Source organism: Entelurus aequoreus, linkage group LG27, assembly GCF_033978785.1.
Source record: "Entelurus aequoreus isolate RoL-2023_Sb linkage group LG27, RoL_Eaeq_v1.1, whole genome shotgun sequence".
NCBI classification, from domain to species: Eukaryota; Metazoa; Chordata; class Actinopteri; order Syngnathiformes; family Syngnathidae; genus Entelurus; species Entelurus aequoreus.
This window is the reverse complement of record NC_084757.1, coordinates 11859129-11881290: the sequence shown is the minus strand read 5'-3', so window position 1 is coordinate 11881290 and position 22162 is coordinate 11859129. Positions and strand designations below refer to the sequence as shown.

The following is a 22162-nucleotide window of genomic DNA, read 5'->3' as shown; positions in this document are numbered from 1 at the left end:
GGAATCTGGAAGACTCTTTAATGAGAATAAATCATTCTGTCCTACCTGAGTGGTTTGCTCCTCTTTTTTACGTTTCTCCTCATCTTGGAGACGTTTCTGCTGTTTCCGTGAGACCACCTCTGTGAAACCATCATCGTTGGTGCTGGACTGTGGGTCATCTGTGGTTGTGACCTCTGGGTGGTCGTCGATAATTACGACGCCTGCAAGAAAATTGGCATATGGGTTAGGTTTTTGTTTTGCTTTTGTTCAAAGGGTGATGGTCACAATACACCAAGTTGACTTACTGGCATAGTTGTTGAGGTCAAACTGAGACAGAGCATTCTCTTTGGGCTTCTTTACCGCATGCTTGGCGTCGTCTTTGCGTCGTGCAGACTGATCTTTAGAAAGTCTTTGAGACCCCCCGGCGGATGGTGCCATTTCATTTTGCTGAGAGGCAGGGCTGGGAATTTTCAAAGAAAGATAAAGACGTTAATTATTAATTAATCATCATATTGTGTGAAACTGAGCCAGTACTGCGCATTGATTTTAACATTAACACAAACAAACGCGGAGCATAACCACATTAAAACATGCCAAAAAGGTGTTTGCATTTGATCTCACGACAAAACACAATCCAGATTAGTTTCAAATAGGGATGGGTACCATTCCCATTTCAACCAATACGGTACATGGGAATCGATACCGGTGCCGTACGGTACATGTTTTCGGTACTTTTGTGTGTTTTTACGTGTTACTAAATATTAATTCATTGAATAAATTTTTTTCAATTTGACGTATAACAATGAGCTGAAAACAACTGTGTTGTCCAGTTGTTAAATCTTCATTTATTTATATATTTTTTTACTTCTGAGTCTCTTTTATAGTATTTGTTATAAAGTATACTTTGCATGCATTTGCAATTTCAAGAAATTAAATCACAGCACATACTAAAACGTTTTTAAAACTCTCTTGGAGGTAAAAGGGGCTCAGTGACAGGCGTAGTAGTTCCATACAGTCTGTATCAGCTTAAGTTCACATAAAAACCACACCCCCGGCTTGTCCCGACAGCTCTGCTCGGATGAAAAAGAAACAGCTCCGACTCAATGATATAGAGTCCGCGAAAATATATTTATGGAGCCATGTTCCAATGAACACCATCCCGATTTAACCCCTGTACTCAAAACAAACTTTGCTCCTCCATTTTTCTCTTTAGCTATCAGACATTGGTGTGTATGAGGCAGCAGCGGTGTTTCCTCTTTGCCGCCACGGTGCTGTATTCCCCCTCTTCTTGGCCGTTGTCTTACCCTAGCGACTTGTATTTTCACATCATCGGACAGATTAGCCGGTGGGGTTGCTCTCATTGACCGAGGGACAGCCTGGAATAACAGTGGCAGCTTCGTCGCAGTTGTTTAACAGGACGTTCGCGCTTTTGTCCAAAAGTCGCCATAGTGGTCAGTCCAACACAAACTTATTGCAGTCGCACTACACAAAATAAAATAATACACTTAGAAAACACCTAAATGGCATAAGAAACGGGAGCAGCATGGATAGCCAGCTGCGGCGCAACCAGAAACGTCCACATGCAAAAGAGGTACCGACACATGGCACCGTTTGGTTTTACGTTTTACGTACCGTTGTAATTCGGTCGGTGCCTATAAAAGTACCTAGTTCGGTACCCATCCCTAGTTTCAAGTGCCATCTTCAAACAAAGCATACATTAACACACTTAAGTTGGAGTAAAAATACTATTTCTACTGTTCTACAGAACTTTAAAGCCAAGTAAAAAACCTAAAAAAAACATTTATATTGACTGAAAACTCACCCTTTACGGCCACCTTTGGCTCCTCCCCTCCTCTCCCCCTTTGCCCCGGCATAGCTGCGACCCGGTTTGGCTCCACTGTTGCCTCTGCGATTCTGCCTCTCTATAGGCCTCTGGCTGGAGAAACTCCTCTTGCCTCCGGCCACTACCTCGCGTTTTGGGGAAACCACTCCTTCAGGGGGGCTTTTGTTGGGTGTCATGGAGCCCTGAGGTGGTGCGGGCATCGCGGTGGCGGCTTCACTGGTAGCAGCCTGCGCTCCCCGCCTCTCTTCACGCTCTCTTCTTTCATTGAAGTCACTGCTCTCGGAGGCCGTCTCCCATTCCTCATTGGCTTGATCAGAGGAATTCTGGTTGGACAAGTCAGGGGATTTGGTGCCGGCGGCAGTGGCGGTAGGGCTGCTAGCCTCAGTGAAGGGTGCTTCAAGAGGAGAGGAGTGGTTGGGCGCAGATGCTGTCGCTTCAGCAGAAACGGTCAGAGGGGTTCCGGGTGCTCGCGATAAAGTGGGTGAGACAGATACAGGTGCAGACATGGAGCATGCAGCACTAGCAGGAGAGGGCGCAGCATGTAGAGGCACAGTGTGGTTTGGAGCTGGATCTCCACTTGTTAAAACTGCAGCCTCCCGTTCCTTCAGCCGCCGGAAGCGGGGGGGCTTATCTTGCCTGGGGGGTCTTGCTGGCCTAGCACGGCGGGGTCTCTCTCTACTACTCTGAGGGGCACCGTCCACAAATTTCTTGTTGTCAGACCTCGGTGGCCGCCGCTCAGATAGCGGATGATCATATCGCGATGTGGACTCCATGTCCTCAGGTCTGAACGTCTCCATAGGCTTAGAAGGCCACTGAGAGGAGGAATCTCTGGGTGCTGGTCTTCTCAGAGGAGCCGAGCGAGGGCCTCCTCGTTCCCTAGCTACACCCCGTCTGCTATACAATCCTCCTCTTCCCCTGCGAGAAGGCTCTCCTTTCGGAAGAAATCCTGGTTTGGGTCGGTCATCATCCATTCTTGAGCCCATCTTTTCACCCATGTGAGGCGGTCCAAAGCCTGGCTTGTGCATACCTGACCGGGCCTCGCCAGGGAGCTCACGTCTAATCGGACGGCTAGGTTTGGCGCTAGGCTCACGATCTGAAGGTCCAGTATCACTTGCAGACTCTCTACCGCCTTCACTTTCAGAATCTGTGTCCGAGCCCCGACGGCGTCGACGTTTTGGTATAACCTCGAAGTCAGAGCTCTCGCTGCGAGTCTCGCTTTCCTCCCTGTTCCGGAAGGCCGCAGCTGCACCAGGAGGTAAATCTGAGCGGGATCGAGGTTCTCGGTGAGGGTACTCCCGGCTTCGGCCACGACCACCCCTGCTTCGGCCGCCGTATGTCCCACGGAAGCTCCGCCCTCTGGAGTAATACTCTCCTCGACCTCGACCTTTGAAGTTAGCGTCAACGGGCCACTCCCTGTCCCTATCCCTCTCCCTGTCCTTGTCCATTTCTTTGTCCCTCTCGCGGTCCCGCTCCCTCTCTTCTCTTCGGTAGGTACGCAGAGCAAGATGTGACTCTTTCCTGGAGGGCAGTTTGGGCTCAGAATGTTTGTCACTGCTGGGTGGTTTGTCGGCCTTCTCCTCCTGAGAGGAAGAAGTGGGAGCCCCGGAGGAAGTTTGGGGCTCTCTGGCTTTAGGGAGACCAGCTGGCATTTCCTCAACCTCAGTAACTTCTCTTTTACCCTCAGCTGGTGGTCTGGAGCCTTCAGAAGCAGGTGGAGCAGCTGCAGCAGCCACAGAGGGAGCTTTGGAGGATTGGTCCTTTTTGGTCCTATCCCCTCTATCTCCTCTCTCATGACGCTTCTCCCTCTCTTCTCTTTGCTCTCGCTCTTCTTTCATGTCTCTTAGGACAGGCTTTTTTATCGGACCAGACCTTCGGAGGGGTCTCTCCCCGCCGGGTCCTTCTCTGCGACCGGGTCCGGATCTTCCACCCCACCGTAGCTCAGTCTTCTGCTTGCTAGGAGCGGGTAGAGGCAGCTTTTCTTGTTTGTGCAGTCCGTCGGCTGGTGGCGTGGCCCTGCTGCCAGTAAATGCGACCGGTGGGTACAGTTCGTTCTGAGGCTTATCATCGGCCCTGTCAATGGTGTCATGCAGCTCTAGTGCTTTGCTTCCCAGTGGCAGCCCATCAAACCTGGGCTCATCAAGCTTGAGGGAGTGGCAGGAACCCTGGGAGACACTTCTCTGCAGCATAGCTTTACCGAGTGCTTCTACTTCCTCCCCACTTGGTAGTCCTACCTCATCAGGGTCGAAGCCTGAGGTAACAGGAACTCTGTCTATAGGTCCAGGCACATCATCTGGGCCCTGCGAAAAGGCTGATATGGGCTCAGGGGGGTCCCGAAAGAAGTTACTTTTACGAGAGTCCAATGCACCGTGTTCCTGGGGATATATTGCTGGGAGACCTCTGTCCAGATCTAAAGCAGACTCCATCCTAATGACAGAGAAAAAATACAGTGAAACAAATAAACATTGCAAAACATATGCACAATTTCCCGTTTTATTCTTCTTTTTTTTACCTCGGCTCTTTGATGTCATCACGCACTTTAGGAGGAGTTACAGGGGGCAACGGCTCGGATGGCGAGTACGGGTCAGGTCCCCACACCATCCTCGAGTCAGAGGGCAGGCCATGGTCACGGATGGGTCGAGCCAAGTGGTCAAATGAATCGGAGCTGGAGCTGGAGTTGTCCCCGGGCTCTCTGCGTGCAATCTGCTTTGGCGGCATCCTCCCTGAAGAGGACCATGGAAGAGAGACTGGAAATCTAACTTTGTCTTAAAACCACAAAAATTCCTGCAACACAAGTAAGTGTCAAATATTTTTTTACCAGGGTGAATGTTTGTTGGCATATCCATGGGAGGACGCCCGGACATCATGCGGGGGTCCATGTAGGGCTGCATCATGAGCCAGCGGGGGTCAAAGCCCATGGAGGCTAGGTGTTGGTGATGCGGGCCGATGGGTTGATACATTGAGCGATGTTGCTGCTGCTGTTGGTTTTGTGGCGTACCATCGACTCTACTACCCGACGGCGACACGGAACCCCCGCTTTGCTGCTGCTGCTGATGCCACTGCTGCTGCTTCATTTGCTCCTATGAGAACAATAACGCTGATATATTACAGTACTGTCCTCTACTAATTTGCTTCAGGAGAAACACCCAGATGAGTTGTTTTTTCACCTGTTGTCTGAGGAAACGCGGCGGCAGAGATTTTTGAAACTGCTTTGAGTAGCCGGAGGTGAGGGAAGGACGCATAGCAGCGGCCGCCTCACCCTCCAGCTGTGGGGGTGCGATGGCTATATCTTCACCACCACTGGGGGTGTCCATATGAGGCAGCGACTGCTGCGGTTCATCCACTGCGTAACAAAAAAAATACAAATAGAAATGTGCAATACAGACGGACAGGGATAAGCTAAATACATCAAAACCAATGCAGAATCAGTGGTTTGTTTGCAATCTCACCTCTATTGTCCTCCATGTTGAAATAGTCTCGGATAGGCACTGTTGTCCTTTCAGTTTGGTTCTCATCGACGAGTGGACAGACCTCAGACAAAGTGATCGCTCCTTCGCTCGGGAGCTCAGGAGCAGTGACCACAGGCCTATGTACAGGGGACGGGGGCCGATGAGGCAAGGGAAGCTCCTCCTCTACGCTTGGTTCGACTCGCTCTAGATTGATTCTCTCACTGTCCCGATCCGCCCTCTCGTCTAAAGGAGGAGTCTGCACACCAGAGGGCTGTGGCTGTAAAACTGGAATTGAAGGTGCAGGACTTGATGCAGGATCAGGCACCGACGGAGCTTCCTCTTGTGGAGAGACACTTGCGACGCCCTCGTTGCAGGGGGTCTGAGGTGGGACTGCTTTGCTCTCAACTGACTGCCGATGTTTTTCATTGAGCCGTTTGAGTTTCTCAGCACAGGCAGCGAGGCGTTGTTCTTCCATCCTGCGCTCCTCTTCTTCTCGCCGCCTCCTCGCGCGTTCCACAGCTTCAGAAACCTCAGGTTTCTTGCGCTTCTGTCGCCAGGCCTCAGAGTCCTCCTCGGCGGCAGCAGCTGGTGTAGCCAGTGGTTTGGTGCCACGTGGAGCTTCGCTACTCACCGTACGAGCACCACCCTAGGAGGTTTGCAGAGTGATTACCTAGCTCATCCATGAACATCAGACGATGTGTGCAACACGTTCCTACCTGGTAGTCTTGCGGGGCAGACACTTTGTTGTACTGCCCCACAATTCCAGGCGAGGGCGCTCTGGGATCTACACTGTCTGCCCATGATGTTTTAGCAGCTCCTTGCTCCTGTGAACCCTCCTTGCAGACCTCCTGACCATCTGGCGGCCGCGGTCTCATACGTTCCACTTTACCCATCCACTCCCTGACAATTCATATAAATTCAGTTGAGGCAAGCTTTATCTAATGACTAAAAAAAATACCTACCAGTTTTCTCCCTTCTCTTTATTAGCGTGGTTCTCCTCATCATCACTAAAGTTCAGCTTCTCAGTGTAGTCCACCTCCATCTGAGCTCCTGAAATGGGGAAAGGTTGACCAATTTAAAAGGGGTCCTAGCATGCAAAAACATATTTTCTTAGCTATTGGTACCTGCTCATGTGTATTTGAGATCTGCATAAGTCCCGAAAATTGAAAATTACTGTGTCCATATTCCATACAGTCTTAGCAAAACAAAAACAACTACCAAACATAGCTGCGGGGCAGGGACGAAAGTGTAGTCAGCGTTTGGGGGCGTGGTAAGGTGGGCTTCATTTGCATCTTGCAATTACTCTCAAAACTAACCGTTTTTATAAGCAGCCAGAAAGTGCCTTAAGGATACGTCTTTTTAGCTAAATGTATGCACATCTTTTACTAAAGAACAATCATTACACGTTATGTAAACCAAAATAAATTGTTTCAAAAGTAGGGCTGTCAAGTGATTAATTAAAAAAAAATCGGATTAATCACTCTTCAACTGTGATTAATCATGATTAATCACAGGTTACTTAATATTTGCGTAAGAAAATACCCTAATATTTGGATACAAATGCAATTTGGTAGTCATGTCATTAAGGACATTTTTTTTTAAATAGTTGTACTGAACTGCAAGTTATTGATTTGCTCAAAACTCGGTGACCGTAAGTTTAGTAAGAATAAAGAGCTCATTTTAAAAGTCTCTGCAATAATAAAGCAAACTAGGTACAGATGTACAGTATATGAATAGATAATAAAATAAAGACAACTTTACATAGTGCACCGTTTAAATCTGCATTTACTCTTCCTTAGTTTAACCAGTTTTTTAAAAATAAACGTAAGCCATTTTCCCTTTTGTTGCTGCAGTTGAACAAACCCTGTGATGAATCTTCATTCAATTTAGGGCAATGCGATATTAATTATTAGTCAGTTGATGCCTTAAGGTGGACAGCCCTATTAAAAATAGATTTTTTTTAATAATAGAATACAATACAAAGTACTTTATTGATCCCTGGGGGAAATTCAGCACCACAGTTTGCTCACAATAAACAATAAACCCTTATGACACTTATAATATGACACCCTTTAAGAATTTTAAACCCCCCTGATTTCCCAGAATGCTCAAGATGGTGACATTGCAGTGGTCTAATAGAGGAATGAAATGAATAATATTTATATAACCCTTTTTCTCTAGTGACTCAAAGCACTTTACATAGTGAAACCCATTATCCACATCTTTAAGCCACGGTGTGGGTGGTACTGGGAGCAAGGCGGGTGAAGTGTCTTGCCCAAGGACACAACAGCTGTGACTGAGACTAAGCGGGAATCGAACCTGGAACCCTCAAGTTGCTGGCACAGCTGCTTTACCAACCAAGACACGCCACCCCAATAGAGCCTTCCTACTATTTTGTCATGCATCCATCAATGTTTTCTCACCACACAAAAGCATCTCCTGGGAATTCTCAGGAAACTGGGAATGTTTGTGCCTTTAGTGTCCAAGCAGGAGCTATTTAACACAATTTAGCGGTAACACAGCAGTACTGACCTGCCCAGCCTTCATCAGTATCCGTGTCCAAGTTGTCCAGCCCTTTGAGTTCTGTTGCGCTAATAATTGAAGGTCGATCTGGATCCTGGAGCCACGACTGAGGAGGTGGCTGCTGGGGCCGTGCTAAGCGAGGAGGACCCCTGGGAGGAAAACAAAATAGATCCAACAAAAGTTGCAACATCTGGGGTCATAGTAATTCTCTTCAATCTCTCTCCAAGTTGTTTTGATTTGAAAATCCTCTCACTTTGCTCCATCTTGTGCCACGGGGAATCGGAGGGTTCCTTGCTTTTGGCCGTATGACATTTGGGGATAGGCGTGAAACATCTGAAAAGAAAATCCAAAGATAAGACGCAACAAAGACAACAAATTGTGACGTTATCCTCGTAAGAGGCTTACATAGGATGGCATCATGCTTCTGAACGTGGGGTCAAAGTGGGGGGGCACCCCAGCAGGCGGTTGCTGTCCCCCGTTAAGCTTTGGCTGAGAAGGCCCCGAGGGCGGCATCTTCTCCTTGCCGTCCCTCTTCTCCCTCTGGCTGTCAGTGGTCAGGTTTCGGCCAGCCTCGTCAGCTTCCTCAGGCGGGGAGGAAGTATCGGGACCAGCGCTTCCCTCCTCTGGCGGCCTGCTGTCCATCTCAGAGGGGCTGGATGCCGCGTTCAAATTCCTCCCTCCACCTTCCCGCCAACTGCCAACATCTGTCAGGATGAAAAGACACATTTTATGTTTGGGTTGGATCTACTGATGGGAGTCCTGTGGGTTTCTTATAGCAAAAAAACAATGCATGTAAACAATGAAAAGGGATGAAATTAAAGATTGCGGCCATACTTTGAGGTCTGAGGCTGGGGCCTGGTCCATAAGGCTCCTCCTCTTGTCCGTCTTTCTCTCCATCGCCAGACGCCTGCAAGCTGGGGAATTCCTGGTGGAATTGGCTGCTCACACGAGGCGCTCCTGTCGATACAAGCACATTTTCACTGGTGTAATAGTATGCACACTAAGACCATCTTAACTTTGCTTTGTAACAGAATAATCTGTGTTGTCCTGTGTAGCTTCCGAATTCATACCGTCTATTTGTGTTTGCTTGCTGTTAGCCCAAGAACGGCTAGGCCCAGCTGGAATCTCTGGAGGCGGAAGCACTGCTGGTTTGATCTGTGGTGGGGGTGTCTCTTGTTGCCTACAGTACAAAACACCAATCAGTCACTAAGTCTCCATGCACTAAATTAGTCTGATTTCTCAAATAGTTCGTTTTTTTTGTATTTTCACACACTTATGTGAAGTCCAAGTGTCCATGCACTTTCTCTAAGTGCCTCCCGTACACTGGGGGGCGCTTATTTTCATTTTAGCGCAGTTAGCCATCTGCGGATCCTTACAACTTGTTTTAAGTGATGTCCGATGTAATATTGGCACAGATTACAAATGTTAGGTCTGTAATGGCAATGTAGATGTTAAATAGCAGACAGTATCAAGAAATTATCTTAGATTGCGCTACGATCATTAGACTTAGACTTCCTTTTAATTGTCATTCAAATTTAAACTTAAAGGCCTACTGAAATGATTTTTTTTTATTTAAACGGGGATAGCAGATCCATTCTATGTGTCATACTTGATCATTTTGCGATATTGCCATATTTTTGCTGAAAGTATTTAGTATAGAACGACGACGATAAAGTTTGCAACTTTTGGTCTCTGATAAAAAAAAGCCTTTCCCCTACCGGAAGTAGCGTGACGTAGTCAGTTGTTCACCTCCTCATATTTTCCTATTGTTTTCAACGCAGCTAGAGCGATTCGGACTGAGAAAGCGACGATTACCCCATTAATTTGAGCGAGGATGAAAGATTTGTGGATGAGGAACGTTAGAGTGACGGACTAGAATGCAGTGAAAGACGTATCTTTTTTCGCTCTGACCGTAACTTAGGTACAAGCTGGCTCATTGGATTCCACACTCTCGCCTTTTTCTATTGTGGATCACGGATTTGTGTTTTAAACCACCTCGGATACTATATCCTCTTGAAAATGAGAGTCGAGAACGCGAAATGGACATTCACAGTGACTTTTATCTCCACGACAATACATCGGCGAAGCTCTTTAGCTACTGAGCTAACGTGATAGCATCTGGCTCAAATGCAGATAGAAACAAAATAAATAAATCCCTGACTGGAAGGATAGACAGAAGATCAACAATACTATTAAACCATGGACATGTAACTACACGGTTAATAATTCTCAGCCTGGCAAAGCTTAACAATGCTGTTGCTAACGACGCTGAAGCTAACTTATCAACTTAGCAACCGGACCTCACAGAGCTATGATAAAAACATTAGCGCTCCACCTATGCCAGCCAGCCCTTATCTGCTCATCAACACCCGTGTTCACCTGTGTTCCAGCGATCGACGGCGCGACGAAGGACTTCACCCGATCACAGATGCGGTTGGCGGCTAGCATTGGCTAGCGCGTCTGCTATCCAAGTAAGTCCTCCTTGTTGTGTTGCTACAGCCAGCCCCTCATACACCAATCCCACCTACAACTTTCTTCTTTGCAATCTCCATTGTTCATTAAACAAATTGCAAAAGATTCACCAACACAGATGTCCAGAATACTGTGGAATTATGAAATGAAAACAGAGCTTTTTGTATTGGCCTCAATGGGGGAGCCATTGGGGGAGCTGTTCTACTGGCTACGTCACGCGCATACGTCATATCCAAAGTTTTCAACCGGAAGTTTAGCGGGAAATTTAAAATTGCACTTTATAAGTTAACCTGGTCGTATTGGCATGTGTTGCAATGTTAAGATTTCATCATTGATATATAAACTATCAGACTGCGTGGTCGGTAGTAGTGGCTTTCAGTAGGCCTTTAACAGTACAGATAAGAACGAAATTTCATTGCATTAGCTCATGGTAGTGCAGGATAAAAAAGCAATAAGGTGCACATATAAATAAATAGATTACTGTACAGATAAATATATTCCACTTTTGCATATGCATCCACGTTTATGGATGTAAATCCACGTTTATGGATGACGCTACTACCAAGAATGTATCGGGGAGGATGCCGGTCCGAAACAGACGGACCGGCGGAAGAGTTTTTGGACGACGAATCATGGAAACAAAACTTTTTAATGTCTCCGAGTTCATTCATAAGGCTCTGTCGATTGATGGAAGGAGTTTTAAATCCGAAGGAAAAGACTGTTCATGCCCCGACCGATACTGTTCCAGATGAAGTTTGCTAATGTTCTGGGCTAGCTTGCCAGTTGTGCAGAATACAGAGTTATCACTAATCAGTTTGGAGTGCACAAATGCAGCGTGTAGAAGTTTATGTACGCTTTATAATTCGCCTTTAATATCGCATCCCTATCATCTTTCATCTCATTCATATTTCACTCGGGAGTCCGAATTAAGCCGGCATCTACAATTTCCTTAGATACCTTCTTAAAATGTGTTGCTATTTTTCTACCATCGATGCACTTCAAAATTATCTGTTCTTTTCATATGTAAAACAAATAAAAAGTATCCTCTTCATGACAATTGTTGTTATTGAATGGTATCTGTTTCCGGGTTGTATTCCACGTGTTGAGACTGGCGCATGCACGATACGGAGGGTCCTCTCAGGCCGCACACACCCCCCCTCCCTCGAGAGATCGGGTTTCCAATCGCAAAATCCAGGTGTGTTAGTCCGCCTTTTCAAAAACTGAACACGATCGGATTAAGGTGTTTCCAGGGGCTTATTTAGAGCCAGACTATTTGAGAAATCTGACTTATTTCGTGCATGGACACGTACTGAGTGTTGCCAATCACGTGAGTCTAAAACGTCCAAGGTCAAAAACAAGTGAGGAGCACTACCTTTCCTCTCCCCCCTCGTTTCGGGACGCCCAGCCGCTACCGTCTTTGGGGACAATGTTAACGTTTGGGTCGTTTCCCTTGTTCTCGGCTTTCAAGCTGGGCAGGTTGGCTGGAGGGGGCATACGCCTGCTGGACGCAACCTTGCCCAAACTCTGCAGTCCATGTCTGGCAGCGACTGTTGCGTAAAAAGAAGAACAAGGAAAGGGTGAGTTAAGCATGTATCATCTCTGAAAGTCCCATCATAATGCGTTGATGTCCTGTTTCAGAAAGAGAAAAACATGGTTCTTCTACCTGCAGTTTTTTGGGTCTCCAAAGATTTGCCCTTGTAGGTGTTGAAGAGGCTAAGGGTCGCATACTTTGTTTTGCCATCCTTTGCCTTGGTGCTTTGCCCTGACTTCTCGGACATTTCGCTGGACACTCATTGAGTCTGGTCCTTTGGCCTCGCCCCAGAACCAGCTCCTAAAAGTAAAAGAATGAGAAAAACTAAGAATGGAGAAGACGAAAGAAACACTCCATCAAAATGACGATGATTAAATAAAAACATGGCCACAGACAAAGCAGGCGTGCATTGTTGCACCGTAGTCACGGAGGCCATACATTATTAAGTAGGTGGCAGCGACAGCAGGGAAAAGAGAGAGTGCGAGAGTGTGTGTGTGTGTGTGTCTGCCATACGGTAGGTCCCATATACTACATACTATTTTTCAAACGGTCTTTACAAGTCCCAAAGGTGTAAGGTTGTAAATCTATCCTTCATGCTGGAATTTAGACAGTTTTAAGGGCTTTCAGTAAGCCCTACTGAGAACACACTGTTTTGTGTATGCGAGTTTGTGTAGCTTTAATGGATGAGATGTGTTTCACCTGGACTGTCTCTCACAGTGTGTTTGTTTCACAGAAGTTATTGTGCAATTATCTACATTTTAGATGTACAGTCCAACTAGGCCTGAACGATATATCGATTTTATTGATAAATTTGAGTGTTTTGTTGCAGACGATTAAAAAAAAAAACAACTATACTTTTTGCCTCCATCAGCTTCCGTAGCCCTCGCCTGCCACCTTACTTCCTTAGCGGGGATTTAAAACAAGCGAAACGCTTGTTCCAAAGAAAAGAAAAGTGTTATTGTACTTTGGTTTTGCAGCAACAGACGTGCAACAAATGACTGCAAGGCGCAAGGTTTTTAAAAAGCAGCAGAGCAAATTTATTCCAGCATCTGAAACCGAAGCCTCTGGTGACGTGCGGGAAATGCAACTCAACAAGCCGAACAAGACCGCAACAACAATAAACTCCGCTTAAAATGCATCTTACTGCGGTACAATCATTACGATACCATGTATTAGAACAAAGCACAATGCACAGCACAATCACGATACCAGTCTGCTCTGCACACCGCCAAGATGTGTGACTGAAAAAGCCTGCCTTTATCCACTTACTAAAACTAGTATATTATCCTTTCAATGTTTTACTTGATTATTTATTTGCATACAATGTATAATACTACACCTATAAAAGCACAAATGTATATCTAGTCAAAAAAGAGCATTATTCAAATTAGAATTTGCTAAGAGGAAGATAAAGTGTATGCGGTGTCATTTCAGTTTTTGATCAAATAAATGAAAAACGTGTTTTGAATGATCTCTGTCATTTGTATTCAATGGTTACTTTAATAGGTAGGGAAAAACATCTGAAAATAATAAATTTTTTGTGAAAATATAGATTATTTTTAGGCCATATCACCCAGGCCTAAGTGCAACTCTGATCTCATCCAATGTAGATGCCATATACACTATATTGCCAAAAGTATTTGGCCATCTGCCTTGACTCACATATGAACTTGAAGTGCCATCCCATTCCTAACCCATAGGGTTCAATAAGTCATCTGTCCACTTATTGCAGCTATTACAGCTTCAACTCTTGTGGGAAGGCTGTCCACAAGGTTGCAGAGTGTGTTTATAGGAATTTTCCACCATTCTTCCAAAAGCGCATTGGTGAGGTCACACACTGATGTTGGTCAGAAGGCCTGGCTCTCAGTCTCTGTTTTAATTAATCCCAAAAGGTGTTTTATCGGGTTCAGGTCAGGACTCTGTACAGGCCAGTCAAGTTCATCCACATCAGACTCTGTCATCCATGTCTTTATGGACCTTGCTTTGTGCATTGGTGCACAGTCATGTTGGAAGAGGAAAGGGCCCGCTCCAAACTGTTCCCACAAGGTTGGGAGCATGGAATTGTCCAAAATGTTTTGGTATCCTGGAGCATTCAAAGTTCCTTTCACTGGAACTAAGGGGCCAAGCCCAACTCCTGAAAAGAAACCCCACACCATAATTCCTCCTCCACCAAATTTCACACTCTGCACAATGCAGTCCGAAATGTAGCGTTCTCCTAGCAACCTCCAAACCCAGACTCGTCTATCAGATTGCCAGATGGAAAAGCGTGATTCATCACTCCATCACTGCTCTAGAGTCCAGTGGCAACGCTTTGCATTGGACGTGGTGATGTATGGCTTAGATATAGCTGCTCGGCCATGGAAACCCATTTCATGAAGCTCTCTGCGTACTGTACGTGGGCTAATTGGAAGGTCACGTGAAGTTTGGAGCTCTGTAGCAACTGACTGTGCAGAAAGTCTTTGCACTATGCGCTTCAGCATCCGCTGACCCCGCTATGTCAGTTTACGTGGCCTACCACTCGGTGGCTGAGTTGCTGTTGTTCCCCAACTCTTCACTTTTCTTATATTAAAGCCCACAGTTGACTTTGGAATATTTCACGACTGGATTTGTTGCACAGGTGGCATGCTATGACAGTTCCACGCTGGAAATCACTGAGAGCGGCCCATTCTTTCACAAATGTTTGTAGCAACAGTCTCCATGCCTAAGTGCTTGATTTTATACACCTGTGCCAAGTGATTAGGACACCCGATTCTGATCATTTGGATGGCTGGCCAAATACTTTTGGCAATATAGTGTACATCACATACAACAAAGTAACATCAAGGAGTGGGAGACGGAGACAAAAGTTAGCAACATTTAGCATAGCTCTGTGCGCTACAGGGCTATCATTACACTCACATTTTACCTACAGACTAGGGAAGTTACAATAATCAGTATTAATGATAACCACAGTAAAACTTAAAACGGTTAGTATTATCATTTTAAATTAAAATGATCAATAAAACGTGTTTGATAACTGCACTTTGATAAACTCACAAACTGACTGGCCCCTGCTCGCTATATTAAATGCTAAAATGAAACCCAGAAATGAACGTCTTTCCCCGTTAAACAACATACCCCAATCTAAACTCTTATAAACACATTGCTGTCTGAGCAACTATGATTTTTAATTGTGTACATTAGACCTACAAACTGTTCTTAGTACAGGGGGATTGTTCTATATTCAGAGGAATACGAGAAAGAGGTGTTTTCACGGTGCATTCAAGGACCGCTGACCAGAGTAGTATACCACAACGCCCACCAGAAATGTGAAATATAGATTTTATTTGATACACACCTTTCATTTAAATAAACCTCAAAGTGCTACAGTACAAACCAACTATTAAAACAATAAAAGCTCACTATCAGTGAACAAGAAACACAAAACAAGCAAAATTTGGGGTTTTCTATTTACATAAGGTTTTAAAAAGAACAAAAGATTTCAGTGCGTAGAGGTACTTTTTGAGCATATTCAACAATATCGCGATAATAATGATAACCGTGGTAATTTTGGTCAAGACAACCGTGTTAGGACATTTCCAGCTCCCGTGTCTCTAGTTGACTGAGAAATATTTAGGGGGAGGTCAGAAGTAGTATGTCCATGACGGAGGACGGTTTTCCTTCACAACGTCAAGAAAAGCCGTAGCTTCAAAAGTGAGCATTTGAGCACCCGTTTTGTCAACAGCAGTGCAAACAAATAAGGGAGATGATGGATATAGCTCACATTTGGTGCTCATAACACCGACGCTAGTGTTACGTGCCAATGCAGGGGCACTAATTACCCAAGCAATGGATGGTAAAGATAGAAGGCAGTTGCAGTATAAAAAGGGGGACCTGTTATGCAAAAACAACTTTTCTTACCGATTGGTACCTCTTGTGCATTTGGGATTTGCGTATGTCCCAAAAATTTGAACTCCAACCATAGAGGCATTGCGGAGATATTTATAAAACAATCTTGCCTTCCTTTTTTCCTTCCTTCAAACGGTCTGTTTGGAATTTGCACCACCTGTGAGATCACTGGTGGGGAAAACCGTTAGCCATTTGTCGAAAATATATTTTTGACAAATAAAACCTATGTGGATACGGGTAGTGTCGGTGTCTATTTCGTTCTCAATATACCGATACGTTGAGGAAATGCGTTCCAACATTAGCACGGATAATTGTGGTTTCTGGTACTGTATGTGCATCAAGCACATTTGGGGTGGTATTTGCTTGGCACAATATAATGCATTACATGTAATGATTTTCTACTTTGTGTATTGACATGGTAGTAGGCTATATGATTTATGCGTAACATGGTTTATGCGTAACGTAGGTTAGCTCATAGAATTGCACTCTGCACTGAAAGATGGTGATGTGCGTACATGGTGCAGTGCGTCAGGTTGGATGCAACAGAGTTAAGTTGAACAAAATGTGGCAGTCATTTTTGTGTTGGCCTTGGCTTGCCTTCAAAGTAGGCCTATGCGATATATAATATATTATATATTATTATATACAATTATTTTGATGGTGGTCCCTGCGGTCAAACTGGACATTTTAGCAGGGTAACGCCAACAATCTGTCCCGACTACCGACGAAAATATTGCTGGTTAACTTTACAAATACATTTGGCTAATCGACATCAGTAAAATGTGGCATAATTACTTAGTAAACCATCTTGCAAGAAGCATAAACAAGAGAAACCTACAGCGTAGGACTCGTCGATTGCCATTTGAAGTTCCTTGGAGTAGGATTCGGCTTCGTATCTGGCAACCTCAGTCATGGAGAGTGGGAGGGGACCACAGAATTTTGACCGTGATTGCAGTACCATTTCTGGCCACATTATTACACATGGCATCTTTAAGACTGTTGTTAATTGAAAACAGCAAGAAAATAAAAATCTGCTGTCGGTCTTGTTAGGTCCGCTGACGTATTGCATATTTGTGTGACTTTTCAGGGATTGCTAGAGCCAGTTTTAGCGGGATTAATATGTTGTAAGCGCTCCCTGCTAGGTTTCGAATGGGTGCAACACTGCTGGTGTGAATGCACTCAATACAGCCTCGGGGCAAATCCCACAGACACATTAGAACAACTAATTCCCTCTAACAGCATTGAGCTTACAAGTGTTCTGTTACATGCATTGTGAAGTTGTCTGCTTACCCCAGACTCGTAACTGTCTTGCCACATGACCTAAAATTCAGTTCATCTTGAGTTTACACTACTAAAGTTAGGTTAAAAAAAATGCTTATCCAAATCTTTCTCAAGCTGCTGCACCTTCCCTGCACTATTCACGCTTTGCAAAACCCGCCGGATTAGAAAGAACGCTTTGACCTTTTTTAGTTGACTTGAATTTGAGTCAAATCTCTGGCTATCATTGTTAATAATTACAGCGTTTCGTGGGGTACATAGACTTATACAATATCGGAAAGAACTGAGCAAAAAAACAACCGAGTGAATGTAAAAGGTGGTATGGTGGTACAAACAAAGCTACGCTAATACCTATCACTATCATTATTAGAGAATCAAATGAATGATCAAGAGACGAATAATGTTATTCCAGTCCCGATTAAGATTGCGTTGACATTTGTGTTGTGGAAAAAATTCTAAATATTTTTCTGAAAAGATACTTGGTCACTTTAGTGCAGTCTGGTTTACATTCACACTTTTATTTTGGTCAGCAGACAAAATGATGCAATCAGTTCACCACATGCATATCGCGCCTTGACTACACGGCGTATGTGACGTGTACATTATCTAACACCTCCAAAACTACATGTCGTCTTCACATATAAAAGAGCACTGATGAAAGTTATGGATGCTGGCAGGCGAAGCATCACCACTCCGGGAAGCAAGAAGAGAGCAAGACTCTGGCATCGAGAGCTAAAACCTCCTATGCACAAAAGATCCAGGGTCACTTCACCTCCTCCAAGCATGTGGAAAGGCATCAAGTGCATTACGGACTACAACACTCCGGGTGTACAATGCTCTTAACTGGTTCTACTCCCGCTTTGATGACACCAGCATCAACATTGCCATTGCCAGACTCACATCACTGCCTGATAGGACAGAATATACTTTATTTATCCTACATTGGGGAAAATGTGGTTGCTATGCAGATCTTGCATACTGTAAGAAAAGTAAAACGTAATAAACACTAAAAACTAAAACGGAATAATAAATTATACATTGTACACTAAACGATTGAATTATATATACTGTAAATATAATAATAAATAACACTATCTTATCACCCATTAATAATGCACACTGCCGGAAAGTTTTGCATGCCAAGAAAAAAAGCACAGTAATTACACAAGTGTGTTGTAAAGTCTGACGGCTGTGGGTAGAACTGGCCCGTGGTACCTCTCCTTCCTGCACTGTGGATCTAACAGTCTGTAGCTGAGGGAGCAACTCTGGGCCTCCACAGTGTCACACAAGGAGTTGGGGATTAGACATTGTAATGTCATCATTCTGTCAGCCACCTCCTCAATGCAGTCTAGTGGGCAGCCTGGGACAGAGTCAGCGGTCTAAATCCGTTAGTTCATTAACTCTGTTCCTGTCTCTGACCGTGCTGCCCCCACCCGATGGCATAAAACACTGCCGTGTCATAAAAAGTGTGCAGTAGTGACCCGCACATAGTCTACTCAAGAGGTATAGGTTAATTTGCCCCTTAAATTGTGAGTCCAGCCCAGTTTATTGTTGAGGTGAACAAAGTTATATAAATGAGTCTCTATGCTTGAACCATGGATGTTCACCGATGCGAGTGGTGAAGCTGACTGCCGGAAATCAATCACAAGGTCTTTTATCTTGCGGGAGTTCCAGTGCAGGTGATTACGTGCACACCAGTCCACGAAGCCTGAGATGACTTCTTGGTATTTCTGCTCACTCTTCTCACCGTAGGTCCAGACAGCATCCCAGGGCGGGTACTGAGGGCCTGTGCTCACCAACTGACTGAGGCTTCAACAATCCTCTCTTCCAACCTACTTGAATATAGCATCCATCATTCTTTTATTGAAGAGTTCCAAATTACTATCAGCCAGTAGACCTTACTTCCATAGTCATGAAGTGCTTGGAGAAGCTGGTTAGGGGCCAGATTTAGACCTCCATCTATGTCACTGTGGACCCTCACAAGTACACAGAGAGGAAGAACCGCTCCACTGATGACACCATCTCATCAATGGTCCCCACAGCCTTCACCCACTCGGGGCTCGTGTCTGAAAAACTTGGTGTGAGCTCTACAATATGGTCGAAAGACCACGTAGGAATGTGCAACATTTTAGGCCTAGAATTCTTCTATAAGCAGTGAAAGTTACTCACGCATATTTCACCCCGACTGACAACTTTTTTTGTGCACAGCAAACTTTATAAGTTAAGCCACTGGAGAGCAGGAACTCTGACATCTGCCTGCTCTTCACCCCTGCCTTCAACACATTCATCCCACATACCCCAGTGAAGAAGATGGATACTCAAGGGGGGAGCTGGGTCCTGGACCTGGAATTACCTCTTTCAGTTATGGACCAAACAATTAATACTATAAGTGTTAGTATTAGTGGTTTTATCATGCTTCACATGGGACTTTTTTTTTTTTTACACCCCCCTGAACCCAACTACCACTGAGAACATGATCATACTTATTACTCTGTATATAACACTTTACATGTTGCTAGCACAAAAATTCTGCACACAACCACCCATAAGGCGCTCTAAAAACATCCAAAAACCTCAATCAATAGTTTGTTTTGTATACACGTTAAGTATATATGTAGTGTAGTAACAGGCCCATTCATAATAAGATGTCATATTTATGTATTTTCCTTCAACTACAACACTGACTACAACTCAGTCTTGGCAGACTTCATGAGAGACAACAAACATAATAAAACAATCACTTACTGTACAATGTCTGCTCTCACTGGGATTATATATACTTGTATGTTGTGTTTCTACCTTGCAGGTACTCAAAACGCTTTGACACTATTTCCACATTCACACACACGCATTCACACACTGATGGAGCTGGGATACAAGGCCCTAACCACGACTTTATTCAGTGTTTCCTATGAACTGCCAAGATACTTGTGGCGGTGGGGGCGTGGCTGTGGGCGTGGTCACCATGACATCATCGAGTAATTTGCATAATTTACTACAATGATATGATTTTCTCTAAAAAGGCTCAAAAAATGTATACCGTATTTCCTTGAATTGGCGCCGGGAATATAGTATTCGCCTGCCTAGAATTACAGCCGGGTCAAACTCGTTTCGCAAAATAATTAGCGCATGCTTGGCACTTCCGCCGGGTCAAATATGAGTCATTAAATGACTCCCGCCTCCAGGAGGTAGAGGGCGCTAGTGATCCTTCTTGCGACTACCAGTACTGCAGGAGACAGGTACTGCAGAAGAAGACAGCAAGCAGCAAGCATGCAGCAATTGTTTGCTTGCACTTTTAACATGGAGGATTACATATCTAAAATAAAACCGTTTTCTAAACTGGACTTTCAATCGAAGCAGGAGGTAATAATTAAAGGAATATCTCCAGAGACTTTTAAAATTGAAGAAAGATGAGAAAGACTGCCTTTGATCAGAAGCAGCTGCACATGGACCCATCTACAAGTAAAGGTAAGATCATAATAACGTTTTTTTTATTAAATGTGTTTTTCATGATAAGGTATGCGCCGGAGTGAGAAGAGGTTTTAAAATAATTAGAGCATGCTTGCTCATTCCGCATGGTTTTGGTAACCGCAGGAGTGAGAAGAGGTTTTAAATTAATTAGCGCCCCTGCGGCTATTCAAGGAAATACGGTACTTATTAATGAATAATAACAGTTTTGTTTTAAAGATCCATCCATTTTACAATATAATTACAACAATTTATGTACATATTTATATACAGATTTGAACAATAAGTTATTCACTGAAATATATTTATTAATTGTGGTTCTTACAAAAAATATATCTTATTAAATATTAAAGCTAAAATGTCTCTTAAAAGCTCTGCCCCTTAAATTAGTGCATACTAAATAATTTAACTTTAGCCTACTACTACTACAACCATAGTATTTACCAGCAACATAAAGTGAAACAGAGGCAGAGGTGTCCTGCCACAGTCAGTAACAAATAAACAGAAAACAGTAGTGGTCAAATACAAATAAGGCAACAAGAGAAGTATCCTACACTTCTCTTTTGTAAAGTAAATCTGAACAGTCTATATGGTCATCTACATCAACTATATGATTTGCCTGAGAAACTGGACAGGACAAAAATAAATAAATAAGTAAATAAATAAAAAATCTATTTGTGGCGGACGTAATTCTTTCGTGGCGGGCCGCCACAAATAAATGAATGTATGGAAAACACTGTTATTACCTCTGTTTGTTAGCAACTTAACTCAAGCGATTATTTGGATTTTGATGACATTTTCAGGAAATGTCCACAAAATAACAGTTCCTCTTATCTGCTACGAACACTTCATTTCCTGCTAACGGCGTTCCATTCCCCTACCTTGACACCAAACACTGCGCAGAGAATTATGTGATGTGTAGGCTAGCTAAAGCGACAAAAAAAACTACACTGACCAAGTTTTAGTTCAATATCGTCACACGTCATGGCACTATTGTGAGGACATTGAAACCGCAGTACCACAGTGTCTACAATACCGTTACATGCCTTAGAATTCATCTTAATCATCGTGAAGAGCTAAAAAAAAAAAGAAGAAGGTAAATGTAAATGGGCGTCTTTTCCTGATCTTTCTTGTCTCCATCTCTCATCTCCGGGTCTAAATTGGCTGTCAAAGTTGACCAACTTCTCGGCTATGGCCACATTATTCTACAATCTAGGTGAGAGGCATGATTTACAATCTAGAAAAAAAGTGTGATATAGATATTCACTTCACTAGCTGATCAATGCACCGCTAAAAGTAGGACCTTAACGATATCGCTAATACTTGGTTAATATTAGGGTCACTAAATGTAAATAGAGTATTGTTGCCGATTTTTTGATGTTTCTTTAGTGGGTTTTCTGGTAATAGACACAATTTCGTCATAACTCCCATTAGCTCCATTGTTAGTGGACTTTTATTTACGAGTCAGAATGCATTAAAAAAAGATAAGTGTTGTAGCCATTTTTGTGTTACCGTATTTTTCGGAGTATAAGTCGCTCCGGAGTATAAGTCGCACCGGCCGAAAATGCATAATAAAGAAGGAAAAAAACATATAAGTCGCACTGAAATATAAGTCGCATTTTTGGGGGAAATTTATTTGATAAAACCCAACACCAAGTATAGACATTTGAAAGGCAATTTCAAATAAATAAATAGTGAACAACAGGCTGAATAAGTGTACGTCATATGAGGCAT

General features: G+C 44.0%; 1 protein-coding gene across 1 annotated transcript in view; it reads right to left on the bottom strand.

The window, feature by feature from the left end:
• prrc2c (proline-rich coiled-coil 2C) overlaps positions 1 to 22162 on the bottom strand; it is a 43046-nt gene that overhangs the window by 16762 nt on the left and 4122 nt on the right. Inside the window, exons 2-17 of the mRNA XM_062039052.1 lie at positions 11927 to 12094; positions 11636 to 11810; positions 8862 to 8971; positions 8626 to 8748; positions 8197 to 8495; positions 8045 to 8124; positions 7801 to 7940; positions 6231 to 6318; positions 5985 to 6168; positions 5269 to 5914; positions 4987 to 5162; positions 4638 to 4899; positions 4332 to 4542; positions 1802 to 4246; positions 285 to 439; positions 46 to 200 (exon numbers count right to left, since the gene is read on the bottom strand). Coding sequence (XP_061895036.1) covers positions 46 to 200; positions 285 to 439; positions 1802 to 4246; positions 4332 to 4542; positions 4638 to 4899; positions 4987 to 5162; positions 5269 to 5914; positions 5985 to 6168; positions 6231 to 6318; positions 7801 to 7940; positions 8045 to 8124; positions 8197 to 8495; positions 8626 to 8748; positions 8862 to 8971; positions 11636 to 11810; positions 11927 to 12041 — 5364 coding nt within the window. The 5' untranslated portion in view covers positions 12042 to 12094. The remainder of the gene's footprint in view (positions 1 to 45; positions 201 to 284; positions 440 to 1801; positions 4247 to 4331; positions 4543 to 4637; positions 4900 to 4986; positions 5163 to 5268; positions 5915 to 5984; positions 6169 to 6230; positions 6319 to 7800; positions 7941 to 8044; positions 8125 to 8196; positions 8496 to 8625; positions 8749 to 8861; positions 8972 to 11635; positions 11811 to 11926; positions 12095 to 22162) is intronic.